The sequence below is a fragment of the Chinchilla lanigera genome, unplaced genomic scaffold (assembly GCF_000276665.1).
Source record: "Chinchilla lanigera isolate Chin_1 unplaced genomic scaffold, ChiLan1.0 scaffold00150, whole genome shotgun sequence".
NCBI classification, from domain to species: domain Eukaryota; kingdom Metazoa; phylum Chordata; class Mammalia; order Rodentia; family Chinchillidae; genus Chinchilla; species Chinchilla lanigera.
In genome coordinates, this window is record NW_004955551.1 from 324,057 (window position 1) to 349,934 (window position 25,878).

Genomic DNA, 25,878 nt, shown 5'->3' on the forward strand with positions numbered 1-25,878 from the left:
CGGAGTCCATGATACTCAAAACCAAACCCCAGTGACCTGACAGTGAGGTATCAACAGGGGTAGACTGCTTTGCAGTACAGCTCAGAGCAGCAGCGATGCTTGCTGAAAGCCCTAGATTGCTGATGGGGACACAGAAGCCACACGAAGAAACAGGGACCGCCCCGGGTCAGACGGGGGCAGGTCTCGACTACGAGCCCCCACGGCCCTTTCCTGGTGCTGAGTGCCAACCTGACACACTGAATCTGGGCCCAGCGTCTAGGAAGTGATGGGCCGGGGGAGGGGGAGGGGCACAGGGCTGGCATTCTGGCTGTCAGAACACAAGTGAGGAGCCATGGTCGGGACCTCTAGGCTCACAGGTGACTTTCCAGCAAGAGAAACGGTTCTGTGGGCCAGGGATATAGCTCAGTGGCACAAGCACCTGCCTGGCAGTGCAAGGTCCTGAGTTCGATTCCCAGTACCAAAAAAAAAGAAAAGAAAAGAACTGGTTTTGTACCGAGTCACCTGTACTCTTGTCCAGATGGTGGGTGCAGGACATCCAGAGCTGTACATCAGAGCCAAGAGGCCCAGCTTTCAAGAGGATCAAATTTTCTTAATCTAACTGGCCCACCCTAGAAATAGCCACTGTTCAAAATCCCTGAAGTTAAACTGGTACCACAGCCCCAGGGCCCACCCCAGCCGGTCTCTCCCGATACAACTTCCAGCGATATCACTCACTAAGCTCAATGTTACAGTTCGTGTCTGGATGTCCTGCCAAAGTCTCATGCAGTCACAGGGAGGGACTTTCCAGAGGTGGCTGGATCTAGGGTGCGTGATGCTGGGATTAAGTGTGTGATACGGGATAAGGGTGTGAGATTTCTAAATTAATCCACTGATTGGTCTGGGATAGTTCTGGGTGTGGATAATGGGAAGGCCCTCCCTGGGTGTGAGTGCTGCCTGCCCTAAGGGTGAGTAACCCAGACAGAATGAGGGACAGAAAGAAGGCTGCTGTTTTCGCTTGTCACTTGCTGCTTTTGCTGCCTTCTGCCCACTGTACATTGTGTGTCCTCTGTGATGCCCTCTACCATGCCACCTTCCCTTGGAGTCAGCTGATTATGGACTGAAAGCTCTACAAACTGGGAGCCAAAAGAAACCTTTTGTCTTTTAACTTTGGGTGTCAGGAATTTTGTCTCAGCAACCAGAAAGAGTAATTAAGACACTGAGCACACTGACCCCGCAACACTCTCTGCTGATGCTTGCCTGGGGGCCTTTGACCTTCCCTGGAAGGTTCTGCTTCTCAGGTCTTCTTGTCCAGCCCCCTGTCCTTCAGGCCTTGGTGGCCTCTCCAGGGAGCCTCCTTGACCAGGAGATGCACAGCAGCTCTTCCTAGTCACCCATGGCCCATCTCTTAGCAACCGTACTTCCTTCTTAGTATCTTTGTCTTCAAGGATGGATAGGAACTGATTTCCTTGCTGCTTACGCCATTCCTGGTATGCAGGATCTCTACTTTTTTTTTTGCTATGTAGTTCAGGCGGACCTTGAACTCACTATGTAGCCCAGGCTGGCCTCAAACTCACAACAATCCTCCTGCCTCAGTCTCCTGAGTACCGGAGTTACAGGTACACGCCACATGCCCGACAGGATCTCTCCTCTTACATGAACTTTCCAGGTAACAGTTTTAAGCCCCTATACTTCTCTTAATATGTTCCTTTTGAGGAAATGCTTATTAAATGTATGGCACATTCTCCGCATACTACACTGACAGCAATGTAAATTTTGTTCGTTGGTTTGGGGTATTAGGCTCCTGGATCGTGTCACCGCCCTGTAGCACTGGGATGCCCCCAGCGTGGTGTGTGGCACATGCTCTGGCTCCAGATCACTGTGCTGTGGTTTTGTGTTTACTATCACTTTCTGTCTCCTCCCTGGCTGTTAGTTGTCGCTTCTTGCTACCCATCACCCATCACCTCTACCGGTAATTCAAATTTGCTCTAAACGGAAGAACTAGAACCTGTTAGAACTGTGTGAAAACCAACAGTGAACCAGACCTGAATGGAAACCCATGAAGCTCTCCTTTAAATGGGACCCATGGATGTCAGGTTATCTCGTCTGAGGCTCAGGGAGGATTTGCCCTTCCTTCAGGTTCCAGCTGTGCCCCTAAAGTCAGTGCTGCCTGCCACACTGTGATGTGAGCTGGGGCTACCTGAAGCTCTCCTGGCCAGAGGTGCAGAATATGGACACAGAAAGCAGCTCGCTCGGGCCATTCCACAATCAGGCCAAGTGGGTGCTCAGCAAAGCCGAAGCTTCAGAGGTTTTTAAAGTTGGGTGGAATCCTGTGGTTCCAGTCACTTTCCCCTCAGCTTTCATCTCTTCAACTTAGGAATCAGGGCCCTCACAGGTGTCTTTTGGGAGTGAAGAACAGCAGACAGCACAGCTACACACTTGGACAGTTTCCAGCCAGGCCCCGGAGGCAGAGTTTTCCAAAGTAAAACAGAGCCCAGGGGCCCTTCCCTGGGACTCTGTACAATGAGCTCGCACTCCAAACGCAGGCAGCCTCTGCAGAGCCTCCACATCCACAGATTCAGCCAAATGTGGATTGAAAATATCCCAAGAAATAGGATTGGGGATTTAGTTCAGTGGCACAGCGCCTGCCTGGCAAGCACAAGGTCGTGAGTTCAATTCCCGGTACCGGAAAACAAACAAACAAACAAACAAACAAAAGAAACCAAAACTGCACACATATTGAACACATAAGACTTTTCTTTCTTGTCATTAGTCCCTAAAAAATACAACTGTATGATTTATACAGTGTTTCCTTTGTACTATATGTGATCTGAGGGCAATTTAATGCATATGAGAGGATATATATACAGTATATGTCAATACAATACCATTTGGTACAAGGGACCGCTGTACATGGAGTTTGGTATCATTGGGGGAGCCTGCGGTCAGTCCCCAAGGATACTACAGGCCATGATAATGCTCTCAAGGTCAATGCTGCCGTCCAGTAATGTGGGGGCTGCGGGGCCACATACAACACTGTGGGTTTCCTGTGCTACAAGATGATGATATGGTCATCACTGGCCTGCATCAGTCCCCATCTGTTATAAATGTGTGCACTGCACATCTACACAAAAGGAAAGAAAATCTAGAGACCACGTGTTACTCCGTGGTTATCTCCAGGTATAGAAACAAGAGGATTTTTCTTCTCAACATGTTTTAGTTTTCACATTTCTTTGTTGAGCATGTATGACCTTTGTATTTCAGATAGTTAAAAGTTATTTCTAAAATTTTTCAGCCAGGCATGGTGGCAAATACCTGTAATCCCACCTATTCAGAAGCTGTAGCAGGAAAGTCACAAGTTCAAGGTAGCCTGGGTTATTTGCCAAGAGACCCTGTCTCAAAATAATTTTTTTTTTGAGATAGGGTCTCAGTATGTAGTTCAGGCTTGCCTCAAACTCATGGTGATCCTCCTGCCTCAACTTCCTGACTGATGGGATTACAGGTATGGATCACCTCACCAGACCTCAAATTTTTTTTAAAAGGAGCATCTGGGGGTATGTGTCAGTAGTAGAGCAGTTGCCTGGTCTGCATGAGACCCTGGATTCAACCTCCAGTACTACAATAGAACAAAACAAATATAAGTTGTCACTCAAAAACAAAAATGTTACTGTAAATACCTGCAGGGTGGGGCTCTCAACTCTGGCTACACTGTATACCTAGCGAGCCTTTAAGAGATTGAAAAGGGTGAAGCAGGAGGATTATGAGTTCAAACCCAGGCTGGACAATTCAGTGATTCAGCAACACCCTGTCTCAAATAAAAGGTATGGGGCTGCAGCTTAGTTTGAAGGCTCGGGGTTCAATTCCCAAGACAGAGGCAGAGATAGAGGCTGAGGTCTGGGATGGGGTGATTATTCCCAAGTGAATACAGTCACAGTAACTGCCTTTTCACTACCCATTCTCTCTCCCTTCACAATCCGTGTCAACAGCATCTTCTCACTGGCTCCAAACCACCACCTCCACGATTCCCCATTCGAGCTGCAGTTCCTCCAACACCCACATTTGATTCACAACTTGTGGAATTCCCACTAGCCACTGTGTCAATTGGAAAACATCCACCATTATATCATATATTTACATTTTCTATCGTTGTATTGGTTTTCTATCTGATGATGAACAAAGGTGTGGCCTCAGATGCTAGGATGTTTCTCCAGGCTCTTGAACACACCAGGTGATCAAAAAAGGCAACCAACATACAGAACCCATTGTTCTCAGCTGTAGCCTCAGACCCACAGGCTCAGCATCTGCTGGAAATCTGTTAGGGATGCAGTCCCAGCCCACTTGGAACCACAGGATTGAAGGGTTAGCCCTGAGAGTGGGGCCAGCACCCTCCAGGGATTTTGGACCTGCTCAAGTTTAATGAGTTTAGCTGAAAGCTGGTCTCCACCTGTGTTGCCAAGTAAGGGCTATGCTTCCTCAATAAGGACAGGCCCAGCAGAAGTGTGAACCATGTCTGTGTTGAGCTGCAGTTCCTCCAACACCCACATTTGATTCACAACTTGTGGAATTCCCACTTGCCACTGTGTCAATTGGAAAACATCCACCATTATATCATATATTTACATTTTCAGATGTAGTTTTTCAGATCCCAGCACTAGGGAGGCTGAGGCAGGAGGATCGTTGCGAGTGCAAGGCCAGCCTGGGCTACAAAAGGAGCTCAAGGTCAGCATGAACTGCATAGCGAGATCCTGTCTCAAAAAGACAAACAAAAAAAGGAAACATGTCTGTGTGCCCTTTCTAAAATGTGGATATGACGCTTCATAAAAGCAAAGCATAATATGAATAGTCACACCTGTAAATTTAAGTCTAAAAGAATTCACCCTCTTTGGCAATGACACTGGTATTCCTCACAAGAAAACTGGCCAGAAAGCTAAAGTTCATCCCTTACAGGTCCATTTTTCAAACCTAGTTTTTCCCATTTTAAGTGGAATATGCTGCCACATGACAACTTTGTCATGATGATTCAGAGGCCTTGTTATAAACTAGCTTAGTTCCCACCAGCAGGAGGGGAGGTGTTTGGATATTTGCATAGAAACAGCTCCACTCTTAGGCCACTTGAGGTCCTTGTGCTTGTTTCCAGACTTCTCGGCCCCTACCCTCAGCAAGAGTCACATGTTGCTGCTTCAAGTGTGGGTTTCTCAAAGAGCCCCGGCCTCCCTTCCTATCTGAGTCAAGAGGCAGAGAAAACTGCTGGTAACATGGAGTGCAGACCAAGGGTACACAGGCCACAGGGAGCAACCCACAAGTCACATCCTGAGCCTAGGGTTCCAGGACCCTCTCTTCCACCAGCCAGGGCCTGCCCAGCTGGATGAGCTGGTTTCCAGGTGCCTAAGATTGGTGTTCCATTGAATATTTCCAGGCCTCGAATGAATGTAGTTTTTCAAATCAAGGTGTAGGCAGGGAAATCAGGTTACCTGATCCTGGAGTTTCTGGAACATCAGAGGATGTGGCTCTTCCAGGATCTTCTCATTGAGCCTCGACTGCCCTTCCACATTGACTTGCGATGAGGCCTTATTGGACAGAAAGGTCATGTAGATCTCCTTGGCCTTTTCCTGCATCTGGAAGAGACAGAGGCGCCTGTCTGTCATCTGCCAGGACAGCCCTTCCCAGCCTGAGCCCAGCTCCCCCTGCCAGGCCCAGAAGGAGCCGTGGCCTCAGAGACTCCAAATGCTGCTCCTGAGCCCAGCTCCAGGCACAGCTCATGGTGGCCAGCCCAGCCTCCCCATCCCACATATGTGTGGCCACATGTCCTGTAACAAGATGGCTACACCAGCCATGGAGAAATGATGAGAAAAAAGGAAGCCTGGCCCAGAGTGAGTACCCGGCACCACTGAAGACCATCCTGTGATTCTCCAAACTGAGGGCTCAGCAGAATATTATTCAGTCGTAAGAGGGAATGAAGCACTGACATATGCTGCCAACGACATGAATCTTGGAGACATGCTAGTAAGTGAAAGAAACCGGACACAAGAGGACAATACTGTATGACTGCACTCAGTGAGACACCCAGAACGTACAAATCCACGGAGACAGAAAGAACAGTGGTCACCAGGGGCCGGAGGAAGAAATAGGGAATGCCTCCTTGCTGGAAGGAGCCGGGCTTCACAGGAAGTAGTTTGTCTTCAAAACAGCTCATCTCGCGGCAGGAACCTGGCGCGCCAGGACTTCCCCTGACGGTTCTCTTTTCTTGAAGAGAAAGGAGACTTCCTGTGTGCCTGCCTCACCTGCAGCAAGGCGGGCTGTTTCCCTAAATGGCAGGTCTAGCGCACCATCTTACCCTACAGAGCAGTCAGATGAGAAATCCTTTCAAATGCCTCCATACAGCTGTGATTTGGGGTGCGGAAGGGCTTAGAAGTTCTGGAAAACTGCCTTTCTCTCCAGAGAGCCACCTGGGGCTCCAAGCATGCTGGGTTTAGGAAAGTCCGAGCTCTAAAAAACATTCTGGACTCTATGGAAACCATCAGAAGGCTTTGATAACTGGTGCTGGAAAACAGATTTGATGACAGAAGCCACATGAAGCTGAGGTCTGAGGACGCTCCCCTGAGAAAGCAAACCTCGCCAGTACCTGCCGGAAGCTGCCCAGGTGGGACCATCACCCAAAGCTCTGGTGTCTGCTCTTTCTTGACTATCAATGTGAACAATTAATTGATGTCAAACTCAGAGACACAGGAGCCTCTTAAAATAAATATGGCTGTTCCAGGCACAGGTCTGGGGTGCATCAGCGAAGTGCACAGGGACCAGCACTTTGTAACTGCATGCCTGTCAAAGACCCAACCGCTCCACGGGCCCGTGAGCCTTCCTTCCACAACCCCATTCTGTCAGGAAAGAACACTTCTGGAAAACCACTTCCTGTTTGAAAGCTACTTCATAACAGTAGAATTTCAGACTGTCAGATTAGCAAATGCCATGCAGAGCCCTGCAGAAGTCACTTGCGGCCTCCCCTTGCCTAAAAGATTCATACGCACACACATACATGCACAAATGCACACACATGCAAGTACACACACGTGCACACATGGTTATCCAGGTGAATCTAAGCTATCTTCAGTGGTTCTGAAAAAGAGGTATGTGATGAGTAGCTTGAGGTGAAGAGGAGAGGACAGGCAGCCCGGGGAAGAGGAAGCAAGACCAGGACTATGTGTATACAAACCCCCGGGCTCCATCCTACTTTCTCCCACTAGCTGCAATCCCCCCTGCCCAATCTCTGTTGGAGAACAGGGTTCCCTGGGCTGGCTCTGTGCATGCTGCCCTGTCACTGACTGAGCAAGCACTGAGGAATGGCTGAGCAGCAAGAGCTTATCTGGACTGGGCTAGGAAGCATGACCGAAAAGGGAAACACTGAGACTGCCGACCACAAGCCAGTCACGGGAAGGCCTGGTGTCCAGGCCGAGAACACTGAACAGAAAAGAAGAACTGGTCACTCGAGCTATTTTGGTAGGTTTTTCCAGAGCTTCGTTAACTCCGTTCTAGCTGCTATCAGGATGGGAACAGAACAGCCGTCTGTGGTGGGGTCTACTCTGGGTCTGTGACCTGGACGCACCAGCTTCTCTTCTAGGGCCCTGACAGACCCCAGCACCACCTAGAACGGAACCCCCCAGAGGAGACTGAAGGTGCCAGAAGGAGCTGGCAAGGTCCCCGCCTGGGCTCATCAGCTCAGGACTGTGTATGGGCACATCTGCACCAGGTGAGACACCCAAGGCCAGGGCCTTCCCTCGGGGCCTGGCAGCGCCTCGGCCAGCTGTGAGAACGCAGGGCTCCCAACCCCTGCTCCCAACCTGAGCATGCGCAGGAGAAGTAAATTTACCTCTTCTACCTTCCTCCCCTCCTGCGCGCTCCATAGAAGGGTCCTGCCTGCTCACACCCCAGCCCCTCCCCTCCTTACTGGCTGCTGTCCTTCCGCACCCTCCCTACATTCCGGGGCTCCCAGAGAGCTGCCCTTGACTGACTGCTGCTAAGTCTGTGCTCTGCCAAGACTCCAGCCCAACACAGCCTGCCCTGCGGACCCACATGCCAACTCATCTCCAGCAGTGTGGGCACAGGTGTCCCACAGACTCCTCAGATTTTTCACACAGGGAGAGAGAGGTCCCCTCCTGCACAGCAGTCCTGCCACCTCTCCTGCAGGAAGCTGGAAACCACGACCCCCTCTCACACCTGCTTAGCCGCACCCTCTCAGCCACCGTACGCTCTGCTCGCTTGACTCCCAACACATCTCCAGCCAGACCAGCTAGTTCCTCTCTGCCCTGTCACTCCACTGGAGGTGGCCATGGGAGAGATCACCACAGCACAAAAGGACTAAGCCGCTAACTGTGTACCAGTTCAGAAGGAGCACACGACAAAGAAAACAGCAAATACATGGTACAAGAAAATTTCTGAGAACTGGCTCAGGAAACGGAAGGCAGCTGGAGGAGGGATGAACAGAGGGCAAGAACAAACCCAGACACCTGCGAGGCTAGAGAGGGGGCGGCAAGAGACACGTCCAAGACTGGGCAGCAGCTCAGAGCATGGGGTTGCCTGGGTGCAAGGCACAGGGGGGTGAGAGAACGAAGCTGTCAGTCCTCGGCCTCACCCCTCACCCTGAGCAGCCAGCTGACCATCTCCTTGCTCCCTCTCCCTGGCAGGCTGGAGTTTTCTTGAGAAATGACTGGCCAGTATGCTGGCACACGCCTGCACTCACAGCAACAGGGGAAGTTGAGGTAGGAGGATCACAGGTGTGAGGCCATCCTGGGCAACGTAGTGAGACTCTGTCTTAAAATACAACATAAAAAGGCCTGGGGAGATAGATTAGTGTGAAGGCCCCAGGTTCAATCCCCAGCACCACAGAAACAAAATTATAAAGAGAGAGGGGAAGGAGGGATGGAGGGAGAGGAAGGGAAAGGATGGAAGGATGAGAAGATGAATGGAAGGAAAGAATGAAGGAAGGAAGAAAGGGAGGAAGGGAGGGAAGGAGGGAAGGAAGGAGGCAGGCAGGGAGGAAGGGAAGGAGGAAGAAAGAAGGAACTGACTGAGGGAGGCTCCAGAACAGAGGTGGGGAGCAGGGCAGGGATGAGCTACAAACTGAATGCAAAGGATTAAACCAAGTTCCAAAATCAGACCCCAGCAAACTTCCCTGGCCCAGGTGAGTAGTTTATGAACACACCGGCTTGTGGCCCACCCAGAAGAGACTGGAGGGCCCTTGTCTGGAGAAAACAAAAAACAAAAGCAGAGGAAGTTCAACAGAAAGACTTAAAGTTAAAATCTCCAAAAGAAAAGTATAACCAAAAGCCAAAGAGATAAAAAGGTAGGAGAGAAAAAATAAAATAAAATTCAGGGGCTCAATCTCGGGTTAGCGCACTATCACTGGAAGACAGGCAGGCCCAATGGTCTGCATCTGTAATTCCAACTCCTCAGATGCAGACCTACTCAGAGGCTGAGGCAGGAGGACCACCAGAGTGCAGGAATTTGAGGCCAGCATGGGCAAAGTAGTAAGATGTTCATCTCAGAAAAAAAGAAAAAAGGAGGCAGAGGAGGAGATGGAGGACAGCAGACCAGAGAGAACGGAAAGAAAGTTTTTTTAAAACAACTGAAATAATAACAATAACATAAGAACATTTCCCAGCACTATAAATTTCCAGATCACATGGTCCCAAGAAGTACCCACATAATGAATGAACCCACCCGCTCCAAAACCCTCCCTGTAATCAGAGCACTCCAGGAGGCTGAGGCAGGAGAATAGCAAGTCCAAGCCCATTCCAGGCAATTTAGCAAATCAGTGAAATCCAGTCTCAAGGTTAAAAAAAGAAATGAAAGGGCTTGGGATGTAGCTCAGTACAAAGACCTTGAGTTCAGTTCCCAGTACTGCCAAAAAGAAAAGAAATAGGACATTAAAGACCAGGAAGTAAAAGTGGCTGCATGCTGGCAAGCATAGGGCTTAAACCTTGACTCTGCACACGCTTCTTTTAACCTCCCCTCGCTGGGGTTCAAGTTTCTCACTCATCAGGTGGGTAGGACAATAATACTCACATCTTTGCTAGGTTTGTTGAGGATTAAATAGAATAATCCATGTAAAAGCACTTAGAACAGTACCTTCATCAAAATAAGCGTAAATGAGGATCAGCCACTCTTGTTGCTGTGGCTGCTGCTTAGATAGTTGCTTTCAATTTCTCTTTCCTCACTTGAGAAGAAGAACCCAAGTCATTGGAAGGGGCAAAAATCATTTTTACAACTGTGACATTTTAAAGAACCTTTGAGAGAAAAAAATATTGTTCCTGTTAGGCACTGTGGAACATGCCTGGAAGCCCAGCACTGAGGGAGGCTGAAGCAGAAGGATCACAAGTTCAAGCCCCGCCTGGGGAATTTAGCGAGACTCTGTCACAAAATAAAATAATGAAAAAGACTGGGAATGTAGCTCAGTGGTAGAGTGTCCCTGGGTTCCACCCCCAGTACCAAAAAACAAGCAAACAAACAGTGCTGGGGTCTATTTCTTGATTGTAAAAGAGGGTTTTAAGAAGAAAGAAAATTATATACTACAAAGATGTACTAATAAAAGTAAAGGAAGGAGAAGGAATAAAAGGAGGAGGAGAAGGAGGAGGAGAAAGAATACTGTATTACTACGTTTTTTTCCCAGTACTGAATTGAATCCCAGTACTGGATTGAATTGAATCCCAGTACTGGATTGAATCCAGGGGCTTGCATATGCTGAGCAGGAAAACTGCCTAACCCGCCACCTTCTCATCCCCTCTTAATTTCTGCAAAGCTGTACACGCTGCCATATCCACTTTAATACCTGCCGTGTGGTAACCAAGCCCAACACACGTGCGGTGATGGACGAATGACTGCAAGGCCAGCTAAAGCACAAACAACTATTTGAAGCTTTTCCTGTGGTCTTATAGACAACATAAATGCTGGTTTGGTTTAAAAGCTCAGATACCTCAGATGCTAATTCATGGAGAAGAGGCACTTAAAAAAATTGTTAAACCATCAAGAAACTGCAAAAGAGCTTCGGAATCTGGTTGCTGAATATGAACATGTAGAAGGTACAGCAAGCCCAGGGGCCCCAGGGAGGAGGGACGGGAGGTCACCCTCCCGATTCCCCGGGTCTCCAGCATCCCCCCAGTAGACAGTGCCAGGACCCTCCTGATCTACAGGCATGGTTTTCTTGCCTCTCAGGAGGCAAAGCACAGACCAGAGAAGTCAGCAAGGACCCAGTGCTGTTCTACTGTTGGGTGCTTCTGAGAATAAAAGCCCTGACAGGATTCAGGGTGCATTCATCTCTCATATCCAGGGCTGCTGTCGGGGAAGGGAGGGGAAGAAGGGAAAGGCACAGTCCCAGGCACCCAGATGCTGTGGGCAAGAAGGCAGACAGAGATGAAGCCCACGAAAGACAGAAAGACAGAGAATGCAGGGTAAGAATGCAAAGAAGTACAGCCACTGGGGAAGTCAGTAAAAAAACTAAAGGCAGTATACTGTGGGGACACCTGCATACCCATCTTTTTTCTTTACTAGTGGATATTGGTTTTACAGATCAAAGGATTTTATTTTGGCAGATTTATATGTTTATAATACACTTTAATCATTGCTCCCAACCCACCTCTCATCTCCTCAGCCCCTCCCTAGTTTCACATGGTCTTCTTTGGTGGGGGATTCAAATATATATTGTAACCTTTTTTTTTTTCTTTCCCAGTACTGGGAATCGAACTCATGACCTTGCACTTGCCAGGCAGGCGCTGGGCCACTGAGCTAAATCTCCAGCCCCTATTGTAATCGTTTTCATGCCTCCTATTACCCACCCTCACATACCCCTACTCTTTCCCTTTCTCTTGTCTAACTAATAGGCTTCCTTCTACTTTGTCATGTTATTAAAGTTCCACATATTCAGGAGAACTTGCAATATTTGTCTTTGTGAGTCTGGCTTATTTCTCTCAACTTGATGATCTCCAGATCCCTCTATTTTTTCTACAAATGACAAAATTTTATTCTCTCTCTTTTTTTCTTTAAGACTAGGTCTTACTGTGTAGCCCAGACTGACCTTGAACTCATGGCGATCCTTCTGTCTCAGCCTCCCAAGTGCTGTGATTACAGGCATCTGCCACCACATCTGGCCAAAATTGTGTTCTTTTGTATGAATGAATAATATTCTATTGTGTATATATATATATACCACATTTTCTGTATCCATTCATTTGTTCATGGGCACCTAGACTAGGTCCATATCTTGGCTATTCTGAATCGTGCCACCAACACCACACTGTACTTGAGTCACACACCACTGAAGTCCTATGGAGGCTTTCCCAGGCCTCAGTAGAAGGGTCTCTCCTTGCCGTGGCATTCAGGTTTCCAGATGTGGCCACACCTGCACCCAGCCTCAAGCACAGCACAGTGACCTCCCCCTCAAACAGAACCTCCTCCACTACATCTCCCCTGGCTGTCTTCCCACGTGCCAGCCCTGCTCGCATGAATACTATTCCCCACCCCCAGCCCCACTTCAGGTCTCAGGCTATAAGTCACTTCCCCCACAGCCCTTTCTGACGGCTCCCTGCCTGTGCACCCACAGCCCACGCTTCCCACTTCTACACTCATCACACTCGCAACAGCTTGTTCCCCAAAGAAGCGCATCTGGCTTGTCCCTGTGGTATCTCCAGGGCTTCCATGATGCCTGCTGCTGAGCAGGCATTCCCTAGAGACTTGGTGGCTGCAACTGAACTGCTACACACACAGCAAGTGTGTGGGGGAACATGATCTTCCCTGTCTACACTGCAGGGCTTGGCTGGCTACTGTGGGCCCTTCCTATCCCAGCATTCAAAGAACAAGGCAGATGAATACATGGACATCTGCTTGGCCTCCTGAATCTGAGCTAGGCTCTTAGAGTAAAGCTGGTCACATCAGCTGCAGCCTGGCAGGTATCCATGGCTGTCTCTGGGCCCTGTCCTGGGTGCTGGGGACAAAAGAAAACCACAAGCAGGCCTGTCCTGAAGGACCTCAGCCCCAAATCCTACCTTTCCCAAGCAGACCCTCCCCATCCTATTTCTCATTACCCAGACCCTTCACTACCCATGATATTCCAGCCAAAATCATCTAGAGGAAAGAAGATACCAGCAGGGAGCAAAAGCCAAGGGTTACACCCAGGAGGGTTTCCAAGGCCAGCCTGGGAAACTCAAGGCAAGGGCAACCCACCTTAGAATCTGCCCTTGCCACCTCCAAAGAGGAAGGCAGAGAGGAGAGGCCACACTGTCGCAGCCTGGGAAAAGTGTCTGAGCCTGCAAGAACCTTTGAAGAAACCAGTGATGTGCATTTGCTAAGCTGTGGGTCCATAAAGAATGGCTGCTGGCCCGTGGATTCCAGCTTTTGGAGAGACAGGCTCCAAACCTGGCAGCCCACAAGGCACATCTGCCCATGGAGATGTGGTTTGGCAGGCAAGGTTTTCGATTTTTAAAAAACGAGTTTCAACATTTAAAACTTGGAATGTTTCACATAAGAACCCAAATGTCCAGCTAAAAAACAAGCAGCATTGGGCTGAAAGTGAGAAAAGACACTTGAAAAGGAAGGCCCAGCAGGGAGCCAGGGACAAGAGTGGACAAGCCAAGACGTAGAGCACTCCTGTCAATGAGCCAGCTGGTGGGGCAGACCAAGGGAAGCCCGGCCTCCCTCACACACCCTAAACAAAAGCCACAGGCCCTGGAGGCAGGACAGACTGTCCTCTGCTGGCTCCAGTCCCTACCACTCCCTGTAGTCTTGCTCTTTCGGATTACTTCCCCAAGGCATTGAACTGGTAGCCTTGTAGAAAGACTATACGCGGGGCTGGGGATTTAGCTCAGCGGCACAGCGCCTGCCTGGCAAGTGCAAGGTTGTGAGTTCAATTCCCCATACTGGAAAAAAAAAAAACAAAAAAAAAGAAAGACTATATGCAAGCACAGGTCTCAAACCCACCCAATCCACAGTCCTCTCCCATAATGCCTCCCATCGCCCTTACAGCCGAGCTCCAATGGCAAAAAATGTAGTTGACTTGGGGGAATCACAGGCTGCCTCCGATAAAAAACACACATCTACCGGGCACAGTCAGAAACTTTCTGTGTTGGTTGCCTGCCAACTACAGGGTGTTTTATAAAGATATACTGAATAATTGACAAGCCATCTGATGAACAATGTGTTTCTCATCACTACACATCTGCTTATCATTTTACTATGTCCCAAACTGCCAACATGTCAAACATCCTCATGATCTATTCATGAAGAAAAAATGTGTACACAATGACACATAATAATAAGCTCTTAATGGCTTTAATTATTGTTTTAATTATTTAATTATTATTTTAATTATTATTTTACTTTAAATATTGACCCATTTTAGCAGCTCCACTTAAAAGTGGGCTCATCCACTCTTTTAAATTGCTAATATTTGATCAGCACAAGATACTTGATTTGAAATCTTCCTCCAAATCTAATATAAATCAGGTTTGTTCAGGCACTTTCAAAACTTATGGGGCAGGCAGTTACAACTAGATAAGGAGAAGAAAAAAAGGCCAAGAAAGCAATCGCAAAATAGAAGAAATACCTGCTTCTTATCTTGCAATTTCTTAAAGTCTTCGCACGCTAGCCAAAACAGAACATTTTCTTCACTGAACTCCTTTTTTAAAAATTCCTATAGAAACAAAGAAAAAAATATATAGTCATCTACTTTTTTTTTAGAAAAAAAAAAAGTGATGCATTTTCCTTTAAGAACTGATTTGACAAAAATTTAGCAGATAAGCCCAGTTCTATTACCCTTTGAAAACTCTACCCCGAAAAGCAAAAGAAAGGGTTGTTTAATGTGAAAGCTAGAATTTCAGACACATTTGACCTTTATGCCACTAACATCGTAAGGAAGAGCAAAATGAAGCAGGAATCTACTCCCATTTCTAAGCTGACAATAAATTCCCAAAAAGTAAATTAAAGTAGATGATGTATTAGTTCCTTCTAGACACTGTTTAAACAAAGTACATTCCTTCAAAACCAGGCCATTTTTTTTAGCAAAAGAAAACATATTAAGCATGTCTAAAAGGCCGTGATGAAGATGAAAAGGTGTTTCATTTTGGCAGCTGCTGGGGTGTTAGGCTCTGTTGTGTAGAGACCTCTCTGATGTCTGACTATGCTCCCTGTGGCCTGGTGTCCAGGACCAGGAGCCTGGCACAACCTCCCTCCCTGGGCCTGTGGCTTTCGTTTAGGGTGTGAGAGGGAGGCTGGGCTTCCCTTGGTCTGCCCCACCAGCTGGCTCACTGACAGGAGTGCTCTACGTCTTGGCTTGTCCACTCTTGTCCCTGGCTCCCTGCTGGGCCTTCCTTTTCAAGTGTCTTTTCTCACCTTCAGCCCAATGCTGCTTGTTTTTTAGCTGGACATTTGGGTTCTTATGTGAAACATTCCAAGTTTTAAATGTTGGAACTCGTTTTTTAAAAATCGAAAACCACAGGCAGCAGCAGCACCTGATCTGATACTTAAAGACAGCCACTGCTGGGGCTCATTCTGGGAATCTGCATGTGGTCCTCCACCTGACACCTGGGGGTCCTGCAGGCCCAAAATACTTTTTCTAGGTAGCACTGCCACTTCCCCATCCATCAGCCCTCCTCTCAAGGTTCCCTTTCCCAGCTCCACTCTACCAGCTACTTCTAGCCTTTCTCCCTGGCACTGATGCACCTGGAGATTATCTGACATAGGAGAGAACAAACCTTCACACCACAGACACTCAGAGCTGGGAATTCTTTGTGTATGTGTGTTTGTTACTGGAGAATGAATTCAGGGCCTTTCCACTGAGCTACACCCCCAGCCCTCCAGTTTGGTGGTTTTGTTTTTTGTTTGGTTGTTTGTTTTTCGGCCAGGGTCTTGCCAAGTTACTAAATTGCCCAGGCTGGACTGGACCTTGTAATCCTCCTGTCTCAGCCTCCCAGGGTGCTGGGATTACAGACGTGCACCACCCCAGGCTGAACTGGAAATTCTTTGTGTAGATTCCACCACTAGCCTTGGTATTCTTTCCCCTGGGTTCCACACCCCCGATGACCTAACTGCATGAAAACCAGAGACAGACTGCACACCCCTTGGTGTGAGTTCAGGGCTCCCTGTAAGAGTACTGTCAACGTGGTCACAGCAGATGAGTTCTTACTCTCAAGCTGGGACAGAGAGTGTTAAAGATCGGCCTGTTTTCCCCTAACTCCATCTAAACTTCCGGATGAACTGCATCCATCCACATTAACGATGAGAAAGACAAACCCTAAATCTCTTCACGCCTTCCGGGTCTTCCAGCAGATTCTCTAGGGAGGTTGCCCACTTGGCCGTGCTCTTGAGGCTCTGGTGGCTGCTGCTGGAACAACCATCACTGTCATGGATGTCTGCAAAAGAAAGTTCAGAGGGGTCACGGCCAGGATGCTGTCATCTGCATACAGTGTGTACAAAGATACACTGTTGATCTGCATGGGATGGTCATCATCACCCTCAGGGCTAACACACGCTGCAGGACATGCCAGGCTGCATTGTCCGGTGCACTCACAGTGGGAGACACTATCTCCTTTGCTGTGCAGATAGGAAAACGGAGGCCCAGAGGAGTGAGGGGCTTATACTTCCTGACACATCCTTCCCTACCTTGTCCCCTGTCCAACCAGCAGGCAGCCCCTAAGGCTCATTTTGATCCTCCTCCCAAGGAACTCAAAACCAGCTCCTTCCCTCCCCTTTTGTACTGTCTTGTATTTATTGCCCTGCACTGCCACTCTCTATGGGGCTGATGCCCACTTACCCTGAAAACTCCCGCAGGGCATCATCATTCTGTATAATCTCCAGCTGGCAGAGAGAGAAAAATACGGCGCAGAATCAACCAGGACTACGTGATGGTGCAAAGTCAAAGGAGCTGCCTAACTAATCAGGCATCAAGATAAACACCTTCACACAACTTTTTTTTAAAAATAAAAATGAATTTTTAAAAAAGATCAACGAAATTATTTTTTTTTTAATTTTTTGAGACAGGGTCTCTGTATGGAGCATAGGCTGGTCTTGAACTCACAATCCTCCCACCTCCACCCCCCATTACAGACATTCGCCCCCATGCCCACTTAAAATACCAAACTTTATGGGGGTGGGGATTTAGCTCAGTGGCACAGTGCCTGCCTGGCAAGAGTGAGGTCGTGAGTTCAATTCCTGGTACCGGAAAAAAAACAAAAAAAGCTAAACAAACAAACAAAAAAACCCCAAACTTTAGCATATGTGCTGCTAAAGAAAGGAGTAAAACAACAAATTTAAACAAAGACAGGATGATTTTCCTGATTTTCCCTTTTGCCTCTGTCTCTAATATGGCTAGGTGTCCCACTGTTATTTTTCCAGGCTTTAAGCTTTTGCTATTGGGTTCATCATGGATGTTTCTGTGTTAACTTCCATCTTTTAAATACTGGTTTAGTATCATTTACCTTGAGGCCTGAGTTTGCAAGCCCCTTACATTTTGGCACATTGGGAGAATGGGCGATGACTTCGTGCACACATCTTGCACTCACTGACAGAGACCCTTAACACCCTCTTAACTGAAGGAAAGGGGACTAGGGATCTCCAGCTGATGCCCTTTGGCCACTTAGCTGAAGGAGGAAACGACAACACAAATATGTCTCACTGTACAGATCTGATACCAACCTACAGCCAAGGATAAACCATTGGGATGTGACTGTAGATCTGGAATGTTCCCAACACACACACACACACACACACACACACACACACACACACACACAGTGAATGTTTGAGACGGTAGATATACAAACTACCCTGATCTGATCTGATCTAATCTGATTTTATCTGATCTGATCTAATCATTACACATCGTATACATGTACTAAAATGCCATGTGGGCCACGTGAGGTAGTATACACCTACACTCCCACATACTCAGGATGCTGAAGCAGGAGGATTGCAAGTTCAAGGCCAGCCTGGGCAATTTAGCAAGACTCTGTCTCAGAGGGACAAAAAGGTATGGGAGGTGGAGTGAGGGGGAAGGGGACCAGATGGGGATATAGCTCAGAGTAAAGGCCTTAGGTCCAATTCCCAGGGGTGGGGAGCAAAAAAAGACAAGGAAGAAGGGAGGGAAGGAAGAAGAAAGGGAAGGAGGGAGGGAGGGAGAGAGAAAGAGAGAAAGGAAGGAAAGAAGGAAGGAAGGAAGAAAGAGAAAGACAGAAAGACAGGGAGACAGAAAGAAAGAAAGGAAGGAAGGAAGGAGAGGAAGGCTAGGGATGTAGCTCAGTGGTAGAGGGATTGCTTAGCAAGCACAAGGCCCTGAGTTCAATCCCCAGTACCACAAAAAAAAAAAAAAAAAAAAAGAGAGAGAGAGAGAGAGAGGGAGAGAGAAAGAGAAAGGGGAAGACAGGCCCCACAGCACCCCATAAATATGTACAATTATTACACCTCAGCTGGTTGGGGGTGGGAGTCAGGAGGCAGCATATATAAGAGACCTGGCAGCACACTTGGATCACGGTAGACTCTCAACAAGTGTTAGTTCCTGTCTCAGCTTCCCTAAAATAATGACTAGCAATTGAACTATTTTTACAGCTAATGCTTTTTCTCTGTGGACATAGTTTGTCTTTTTTTTTCAAAGCTAGAGACAGTTTTCTATAAAGAAAAGTTTGAATCTAGGAGAACAATAAACATTTAATTAAGAAATCAACAAAGAACAAAGTAAATAACTTTTAAAGGATTAGTGAAAAATGTCTCAATATTAATTGCTGCAAATAGCTAGGGGGCCATCCAGCTAAAAATGTTTTTGGAGAAAATTCATATCACAACACACTTGACTTAATAACAACAGCTTCTATGATCTCTGGTGTCTTACTGGGATGCAAAACAGAGCCATTAAACTCTTGAGCCATTAAGACTCCACCTCCCAGCATCTTAGGCTAAATAAAGTAAAACAGAGCTAGAAACCCAGGGGAGACTATGGTTCAATACCCATTGCTGTTGGGGTACGTGAGATAAATCCATTATTTGGGACAAATCCATTCCTGTAATGGAGAAGCAAACTCACTCAACCACACCACCAAATGGACTCGACGATTCTGTAAAGTGACTCTCCAGCCGGGGGATATTCAGCTAGTTCCTGCTTGCTCTGTCAAGGCTGGGATGGCAAGCTTCTTCTGGACACAGTTTCTCCCCAAATATCAGACTGAAAGATCATCATTACAAGAAATTTCTGTAGGAGAGTTTATTCTGCCAAGCATCCCACTAACTTACTCTTCTGCCCTTTGCCCAGGGAACAGTTTGACAGTTGATTCCACTTCCCCAGTAAACAAACACAGAGACACATACTCTGCGGTTCCAGGAACAATCTCAGGCATCCACAAGTGCTCTCACCACTGTAGAATGACTCTGGCCATAAGTTTTTAACCTTGGTCTGAAAGGATTCCAAAACCCTTGGCATTCTTTTCAATAATAAACCATATCATCTGGGTTTTTGACACCATGCCACCTTACAAATAATTGCACATGGTGGATTCCCACTTAGCCAAGACAGTGCAATGACAGCAAAGATAGCTGGCCCCTCTGGTCAACAGCTGATGACCGCCCCCTCCCCTTTATTTCATACTGTAATCATTTCTGCGTATTGGGTGCCTGTGTCAGTTTTCACTTGAACAGGAAGTTTTATAGCTCAAAACTCATAAATCTGGTCTCATTTCCTTATTTACTAGACTAGGAAACAAAAGTCTAGAGAGGAAAATGACCCAGCTGAGGAATCACAGGATGGACTGAACATCAGTAAGGGAACTGACCCCACCTGGAGCACTTCTATAGGACCCTCGGGCTCCAGGAAATGCACGGGTCCTTCACAGTTCTCTCCTGGCCTCCCGTCTCCGTTACATCAAGTGTAAGGAAATTACAGAACAGCGTGGAATTTTTAGGCATGACTTAGAAAGCACAGGGATGTGAAGCTGCTCTTAACAGCAACACTTACTGCTTTTCTAGCTTTGGCACCCTGGATAAAGAGGAAGTTCTTGATTTTTGCCCACCTTCTGCTGTGCAGGTGCCTTTAGGATTCCTTTACCTACTTGTTATCTATCATGGGTTTTCACTTTCCACAGAAACATCAGTTTGAATTTTTCCTAGACTTCCAAATTGATTTTCAAGTCTACTGGTTATGCCTTCTCCCTGCCTTTTTTTTAAAAATCCTTCTTGACTGATATCAGTATAGACAGGCAGATCGTGGTACAGCAGCATTTACAGTCACAATTCACTTAATGCTTATTCATTTATTTACTTATTTATTTATTTTTGAGACAAGGTCTCACTATGTAGCCCAGGCTAGCCTTGACCCCACAGGAATCCTCCTGCCTCAGTTGCATCTGTATTTAGTACAGTCTTCACTACTATAATGAAATACCTGAGGCAAGCTACATTCTAAAAAAGGTTTGTTCTGGCACATTGTCTTAGTTACTTTTCTCATTCCTGAGACAAAATACCCCACACTTAAAGGGGAAAGTTTATTTAGCTGACAGCTTGTAGGGGTTTCAGTCCATAATCAGCTGGCTCCATGGCAGGGTGGCATGGCAGACAGATATCACAGAGGAGAAGCAGTCCATGGCGGGCAGAAGGTAGTAAAGCAACAAGGGATGACTACAGCTCTTTCTATCCCTTATATCTTATCCAGGTTACTTAGGGCGGGTTGCACTCACACCCTTAATCCTAGTGCCCTTGATTCTAGCATTGCACCATGAATCAATTTCAGCTTCATACACTCTAGATCCAGCCACCTCTGAAAAAGCTCTACGTATAACTACATGAGGCTTTAGGGGGACACTAGACACAAGCCATAACACTCATGGTTCTGTCTTTAGGGTTTTGTTGTTTGTCTTTTTGAGACAGGGTCTCGCTATGCAGTTCAGGCTGGCTTTAAAGTCACTTTGTAGCCCAGGCTGGCCTTGAACTCACAGTGATCCCCCTGCCTCAGCCTCCCGAGTGCTGGGGTTACAGGTGTGTACCACCATGCCCAGCCTACACCCATGGTTCTGGAGGCACAAACTGAAAGGGCTGCATCTGGTTGATGGCTTTTGCTTGGCAGAGTCCTGAGGTGGCACAGGACATCACCATCAGGAGAGAGGGAGGACAGGCATGCATATCTTCTAGTCTCTCTTCCTCTTGCAGCCACCAGGATTCAATCACGCAGGGTCTACCTTGATAATCTCATCTAGTCCTAATTATCTCCTAAATCCCAAAGTCAAATAAGTTTCCATCCTCTTAATACCTCACAATGGGGATTAAATTTTGGCACACAGAATTTGGGGAAGACACACCATTTCAAACCATATCCCAAACAAAGAAGCATCTCCTTTTCCAAGCCATTATTCCCACCTCCACTCTACTCCATCTGATAGCGCTATAGAGGTCACCTTGGACCCAGACAATCCGTGACTCAGGGTCCCCTGCTCAGAAGACTTCTATTTTCCGACACATGCCAAGTAAAGGATTCCTCAACCATTTCGGCCCACTTTAAATGCTGCAGTCGGCCCATGGATGTATAGGAGAAACGAATAACCCTCCAATAGCAAGCAGGTTTACTTCTGAACTTAATTAAAAAAACACCAAGATTTCACAGCTGCTAGGTTCCTAGTTCTTGGATCCAAAAGCCTTTTATCCTTCAATAGTCTTTTATTCCTCTTCATTGATAAAAGTTTTCATTTTAGATGAATCACATGAGAAAGGAGGTTTGGAATGTTTTTCTAGCAGCTTTAAGGTCACTCATTTAGTGAAGAACTGTTGGTTGTAAAATCCATTTCAATTTTGTTCTCCGGCATTTATTTTTTATTGTATTTTAGTTTCAACTGAAAAGGATTTTTGGAATGAACAAAAGTTTCTGTTGTTGTTTGTATGCTTGTCTAGCTCCTGGGCTCTTTAAAATAATTTGTATCTTCAAATTTTATATTTTTTTTAATTTTTTGAGAGAGGGTCTTGCTATGTAGTTCACCCTGGCCTTGAACTCACTATGCAGCCCAGTCTGGCCTTGAACTCACGACGATCCTCCTGCCTCCTCCACTTCCTTCCTCAGAGTTAGGATTACAGACGTATACCACGAGCATACTCAATACTCATTTCTCAGTAAATCTGTCTTTAGATTAGTCTATAATTAGCTGACTGTAGATTAACTAATGGTCAACTTGTAACACACAGCTGAACTGAATCAGTGTGGTGCTGGGTGTGGAAGGCCCACCTGAGGGTTGTTGCCAACAGCATAAAAAGAGAACTGGAAGGGAAGATGGCATGCTGCTGATTCTCCTGGAGAAGCTTGTCATGCTGGGTTTCCTGATATGAACTCAGCTGTTCATCGTCAGAGGAGCTCAGGTCCTCGTCATCGCTGAGGATGGCTGTGGTACTTTTCAGGGGAGCTCTGGTCCTTACTTTGAGCATAGCTTCCTGGCTCCAGTGCAGATCCCTCAGCCAGCTGACACAGATCCTTCATCCCACTGGTGCAGACTTTCTAGCTTCCACCACTGACCTTTGGGCCTTCCCAGTGCAGATCCTTGATACAGATAGCAATGTCTCTTGCATGGGACATTGCTGTGGGCTCTGGGCGAGCAGCTGGACTCGTGGAGGACATTGTCATGGGCTCTAGGTCTTCAGCTGGGCTCTTATAGGACATTGCCATGGGATCCAGGCCCTCAGCTGGATTCTTTGAGTCCTTAGCGTGTGGACAGATTTCCTGCTCTCTTCTGCATTTGATGTTTTGGGTGAATATTATAAAATAATCCTATACATTATGTATCCTACATTAAATCTACTCCCCTATAAACCCTGAATACAACACTGATAATGACATTTAACACTTGCAAATTGTTTACAATGTGCCACATTCCACTCCAAGCTTTTCATTTGTGTTAAATCATTCAGTTCTCACAAAATCACCATCAGGCCGTTAATAATAACCCCATTTTACAGGTGAGAAAATGGTGGCACAGTAACTTGTAAGGGTCACCCAGCTAGGAAATGGAGAACCACGGTCCAACGTCAGGCAGTCGGCTGCTCCTTCACAAAAGGCTCCACTGCCATTTTCATGAATTGATTTCTGCTGATCTGCACCCTGACAGGCCAGACTGCAACAGCCACAGGAAGACTGATAACAAACACACTGTGGCAAAAAGACTGAGAAAACTGGGTCCAAGTCCATACAAGACTGGGTGAGTGATCCAGCACACAAACACAGTGAACATACATTTTCTATTTACATTTATGCTGTTCTGTGTGATTTCTGGCTTCATTAAAACTATTTTTTTTTTTCAAAGATGGGCGCAGCCTTGGCATGCAGATGGCTGGAGCTGGATGCCTGCAGCCTGCTTTGCAGCGCATTATTTATAGATGCTAGTGATGTCATAGCCAAGACTTTCTCCGGACATTAATTCCCTAGAAATCCACACTCAGAAGGCATCTGCAACACTTAGAGCCAAATGACCGCAGCTTGGATTTCTGCTATTGATTGGCAGGAAGATCCATGTAATAGTCCTGCATAGACAATTTCCCCAAGTAATAGCTGCAGAAAGATCTCAATATCCAGCTCTATCAACAGCAGAGGCAACTTACGTCCTCAAGGGATCTAAGTACCCCCAAATGCACAGCATATTAAAGCAAACAATGTAAATATTCAGGTCCAGGAAAAGGCAGAGATGGTAACCCTGAATTCCAAAATGCTTTGGTGCAAAACACAGCCCACCCACCCTTCAAATACACTCTCTACTTTGCAATGAAGTTTCAAGGAAAGTACATACCACACAACACTTACTTAAGGACTGGGGATATAGCTCAGCGGCACAAGCACCTGCCTAGCAGGCACAAGGTCCTGAGTTCGATTCCCAGTACCAAAAAAATTTTAAAAAAAATAATTTTTCATAACACTTACTTAAAACCGTACAGCTCCTATACCACACCAAGCATAGTACATTAAAAAAAAAAAAAAAAAAAGTCATCCCTATTTAGAATCAGAGAGTCCGGTTTGTTTTAACTGGTGATCTAGAGAAGGCTCCACAGAAACTGGGTCATGGAAACACTGTATCTAAATATTACTTAAGTGTTTATCACTCCAGGATCTAGCCTCTGCGAGGCAGGGGCTAGAGAGATGTAAGTGAACTGGAGTTAGCAGAAAATAGTAAGGGAAGTGCAAAAAAAAGTTTGAAAAGAATCATACTAATAGCCGGCACGCAAAACAGGTCACAGAGGGTGCGCATAACTCAGAAAGGGCACCATGGCACTCTCACGGGAAGACCCAAGCTTCACAGAAAGTCAGCTGCGCACAGAGCACCCTTCAGCGGTCACCTGTGCACCTCTGTGCGTGCACAGCACACCGCCCCAGCCTCTGCCCTCCCTGCACCAGTGCCCGGGGCACGGCCATGCCGAGAACACCTCCTGAAGGGGTGTGGTGTTCCTTACGTTCCATGCTCCAGGGTCCACCCGGGAAGGTCCACGCAGACCAGAACTCTGCTGCTGTCTCAAAGCAGTTCTGGGTAAGAAAAGCAAGGGCTACAGGGCTCCTGAGCACCCCTGATCCAAAGAAGAAACAAGCCTCAACATCCTCTTTTGCGTGGACTAAACAACAGATGGCCACTAGTTTCCAGTACTACTAGAGGGAAGGAAATAAGAACGCTGAAACATTATTTGCAGCTTCCCAAGAATCTCCACTTTCTAGGCAGAAGCCCAGAAAAAAAGAAAATGACCCAGAGGCCCAATCCTAGGGCTGAAAATGAAGACTCTGCCATTGATTTTCTTCGTTTCCCAGCACTTCCTCTGGGGCCTGACATTTAGGCATAAATGTGTCCTCACCCTCCCACTCGGCTTCCTTCGCCCTGCCCCACCTCAAGTCAACATAAGTGATTTTGGGGCTGGGGGTGTAGTTCAGTGGAAGGGCACTTCCCTTGCATGTGAAGTGAAGCCCTAATTTCAATCCCCCAAAGAGAAAAATAATAATTAGTTAAATTTTCAAAAGCAAGCCACTAGCCGGGCACGGTGGTGCACGCCTGTAATCCCAGCACTCAGGAGGCTGAGGCAGAAGGATCGTTGTGAATTTGAGGCCAGCCTGGGCTACAAAGTGAGCTCAAGGCAAGCCTGAACTGCATAGCAAGATCTTGTCTCAAAAAGAAAAAAAAAAAAAAGAAACAAAAGCAAGTGACTTTTTTCCCATATAAGCTGTGCAGAAAGGACATTTCTTAGGATCAGGGAATATGCCTTCCTCAGGGCCAACCCAGTGTCTGGCACTCATGTATATAATTTATAGTGATCAGTATCTTCTAAGAAATGAGCTAATCTGCTCATTGAAAAGGGGGTCAGAGGGCACAGCAAGAAAGATGACAGCTAATAAAAACAGATATTTACTGAGCACTTACTCTAATCCTCTGAACTTCACAACGCTACTTGGAGGTTGGTCCCATCATTGGGCCCACCTATAGATGAGGAAACTGAGACACAGAAGGGGAAAAAGAAGAAGCAAGCAAGAAAGTGGAAGGGCTAGAGTGGCTGCAGGTAGAGCCTGGGGAAAAAGCGGAGCAATACATATAAAAAATGAAGGCAGGGCCCTTTGAGTCATAGAACTTACCCTGAACTGGTCAGATGAGACCTGGACCTCCAAGATGGACCTCCATATTCATTTTCTAACTATATTTGAACAAGGTGACTGAATGGATGCTGTATGCAGATGGCCTCTGCTGTACGCAGAGGACTCTAGTTCTCTGCCCCTTCCAGAATGAGTGGCTCTGGACAAGTGCTTGTCCCTCAGAGGCCCCCACATCTGGGCAGAAACTTATGGCTGGCTCCCTCCTCCTGGGACACTCAGGTGCAGAAAACAGAGGGGCAGCGAGGCCTAGAGCAGGGGGAACCAGATTTTGGGAGACAGAGGACAGACATTCT

The 25,878-nt window shown here is 47.0% G+C and overlaps 1 protein-coding gene across 2 annotated transcripts in view; it reads right to left on the bottom strand.

Moving 5' to 3' along the window:
- The window catches only part of Rgs10 (regulator of G-protein signaling 10), a 30,350-nt gene extending 5,828 nt beyond the window's left edge, over positions 1–24,522 (bottom strand). Inside the window, exons 1-4 of one of the 2 annotated variants that reach the window (XM_005412158.2) lie at positions 24,409–24,522; positions 16,246–16,364; positions 14,561–14,647; positions 5,448–5,591 (exon numbers count right to left, since the gene is read on the bottom strand). In XM_005412158.2, the coding sequence (XP_005412215.1) occupies positions 5,448–5,591; positions 14,561–14,647; positions 16,246–16,364; positions 24,409–24,415 (357 nt within the window). In that variant the 5' untranslated portion in view covers positions 24,416–24,522. Of the gene's footprint in view, positions 1–5,447; positions 5,592–14,560; positions 14,648–16,245; positions 16,365–16,765; positions 16,810–24,408 lie in introns of those variants that run through there. The other variant, XM_013508591.1, reaches the window with a different exon arrangement.
- Between the last annotated feature and the right edge of the window lie 1,356 nt (positions 24,523–25,878).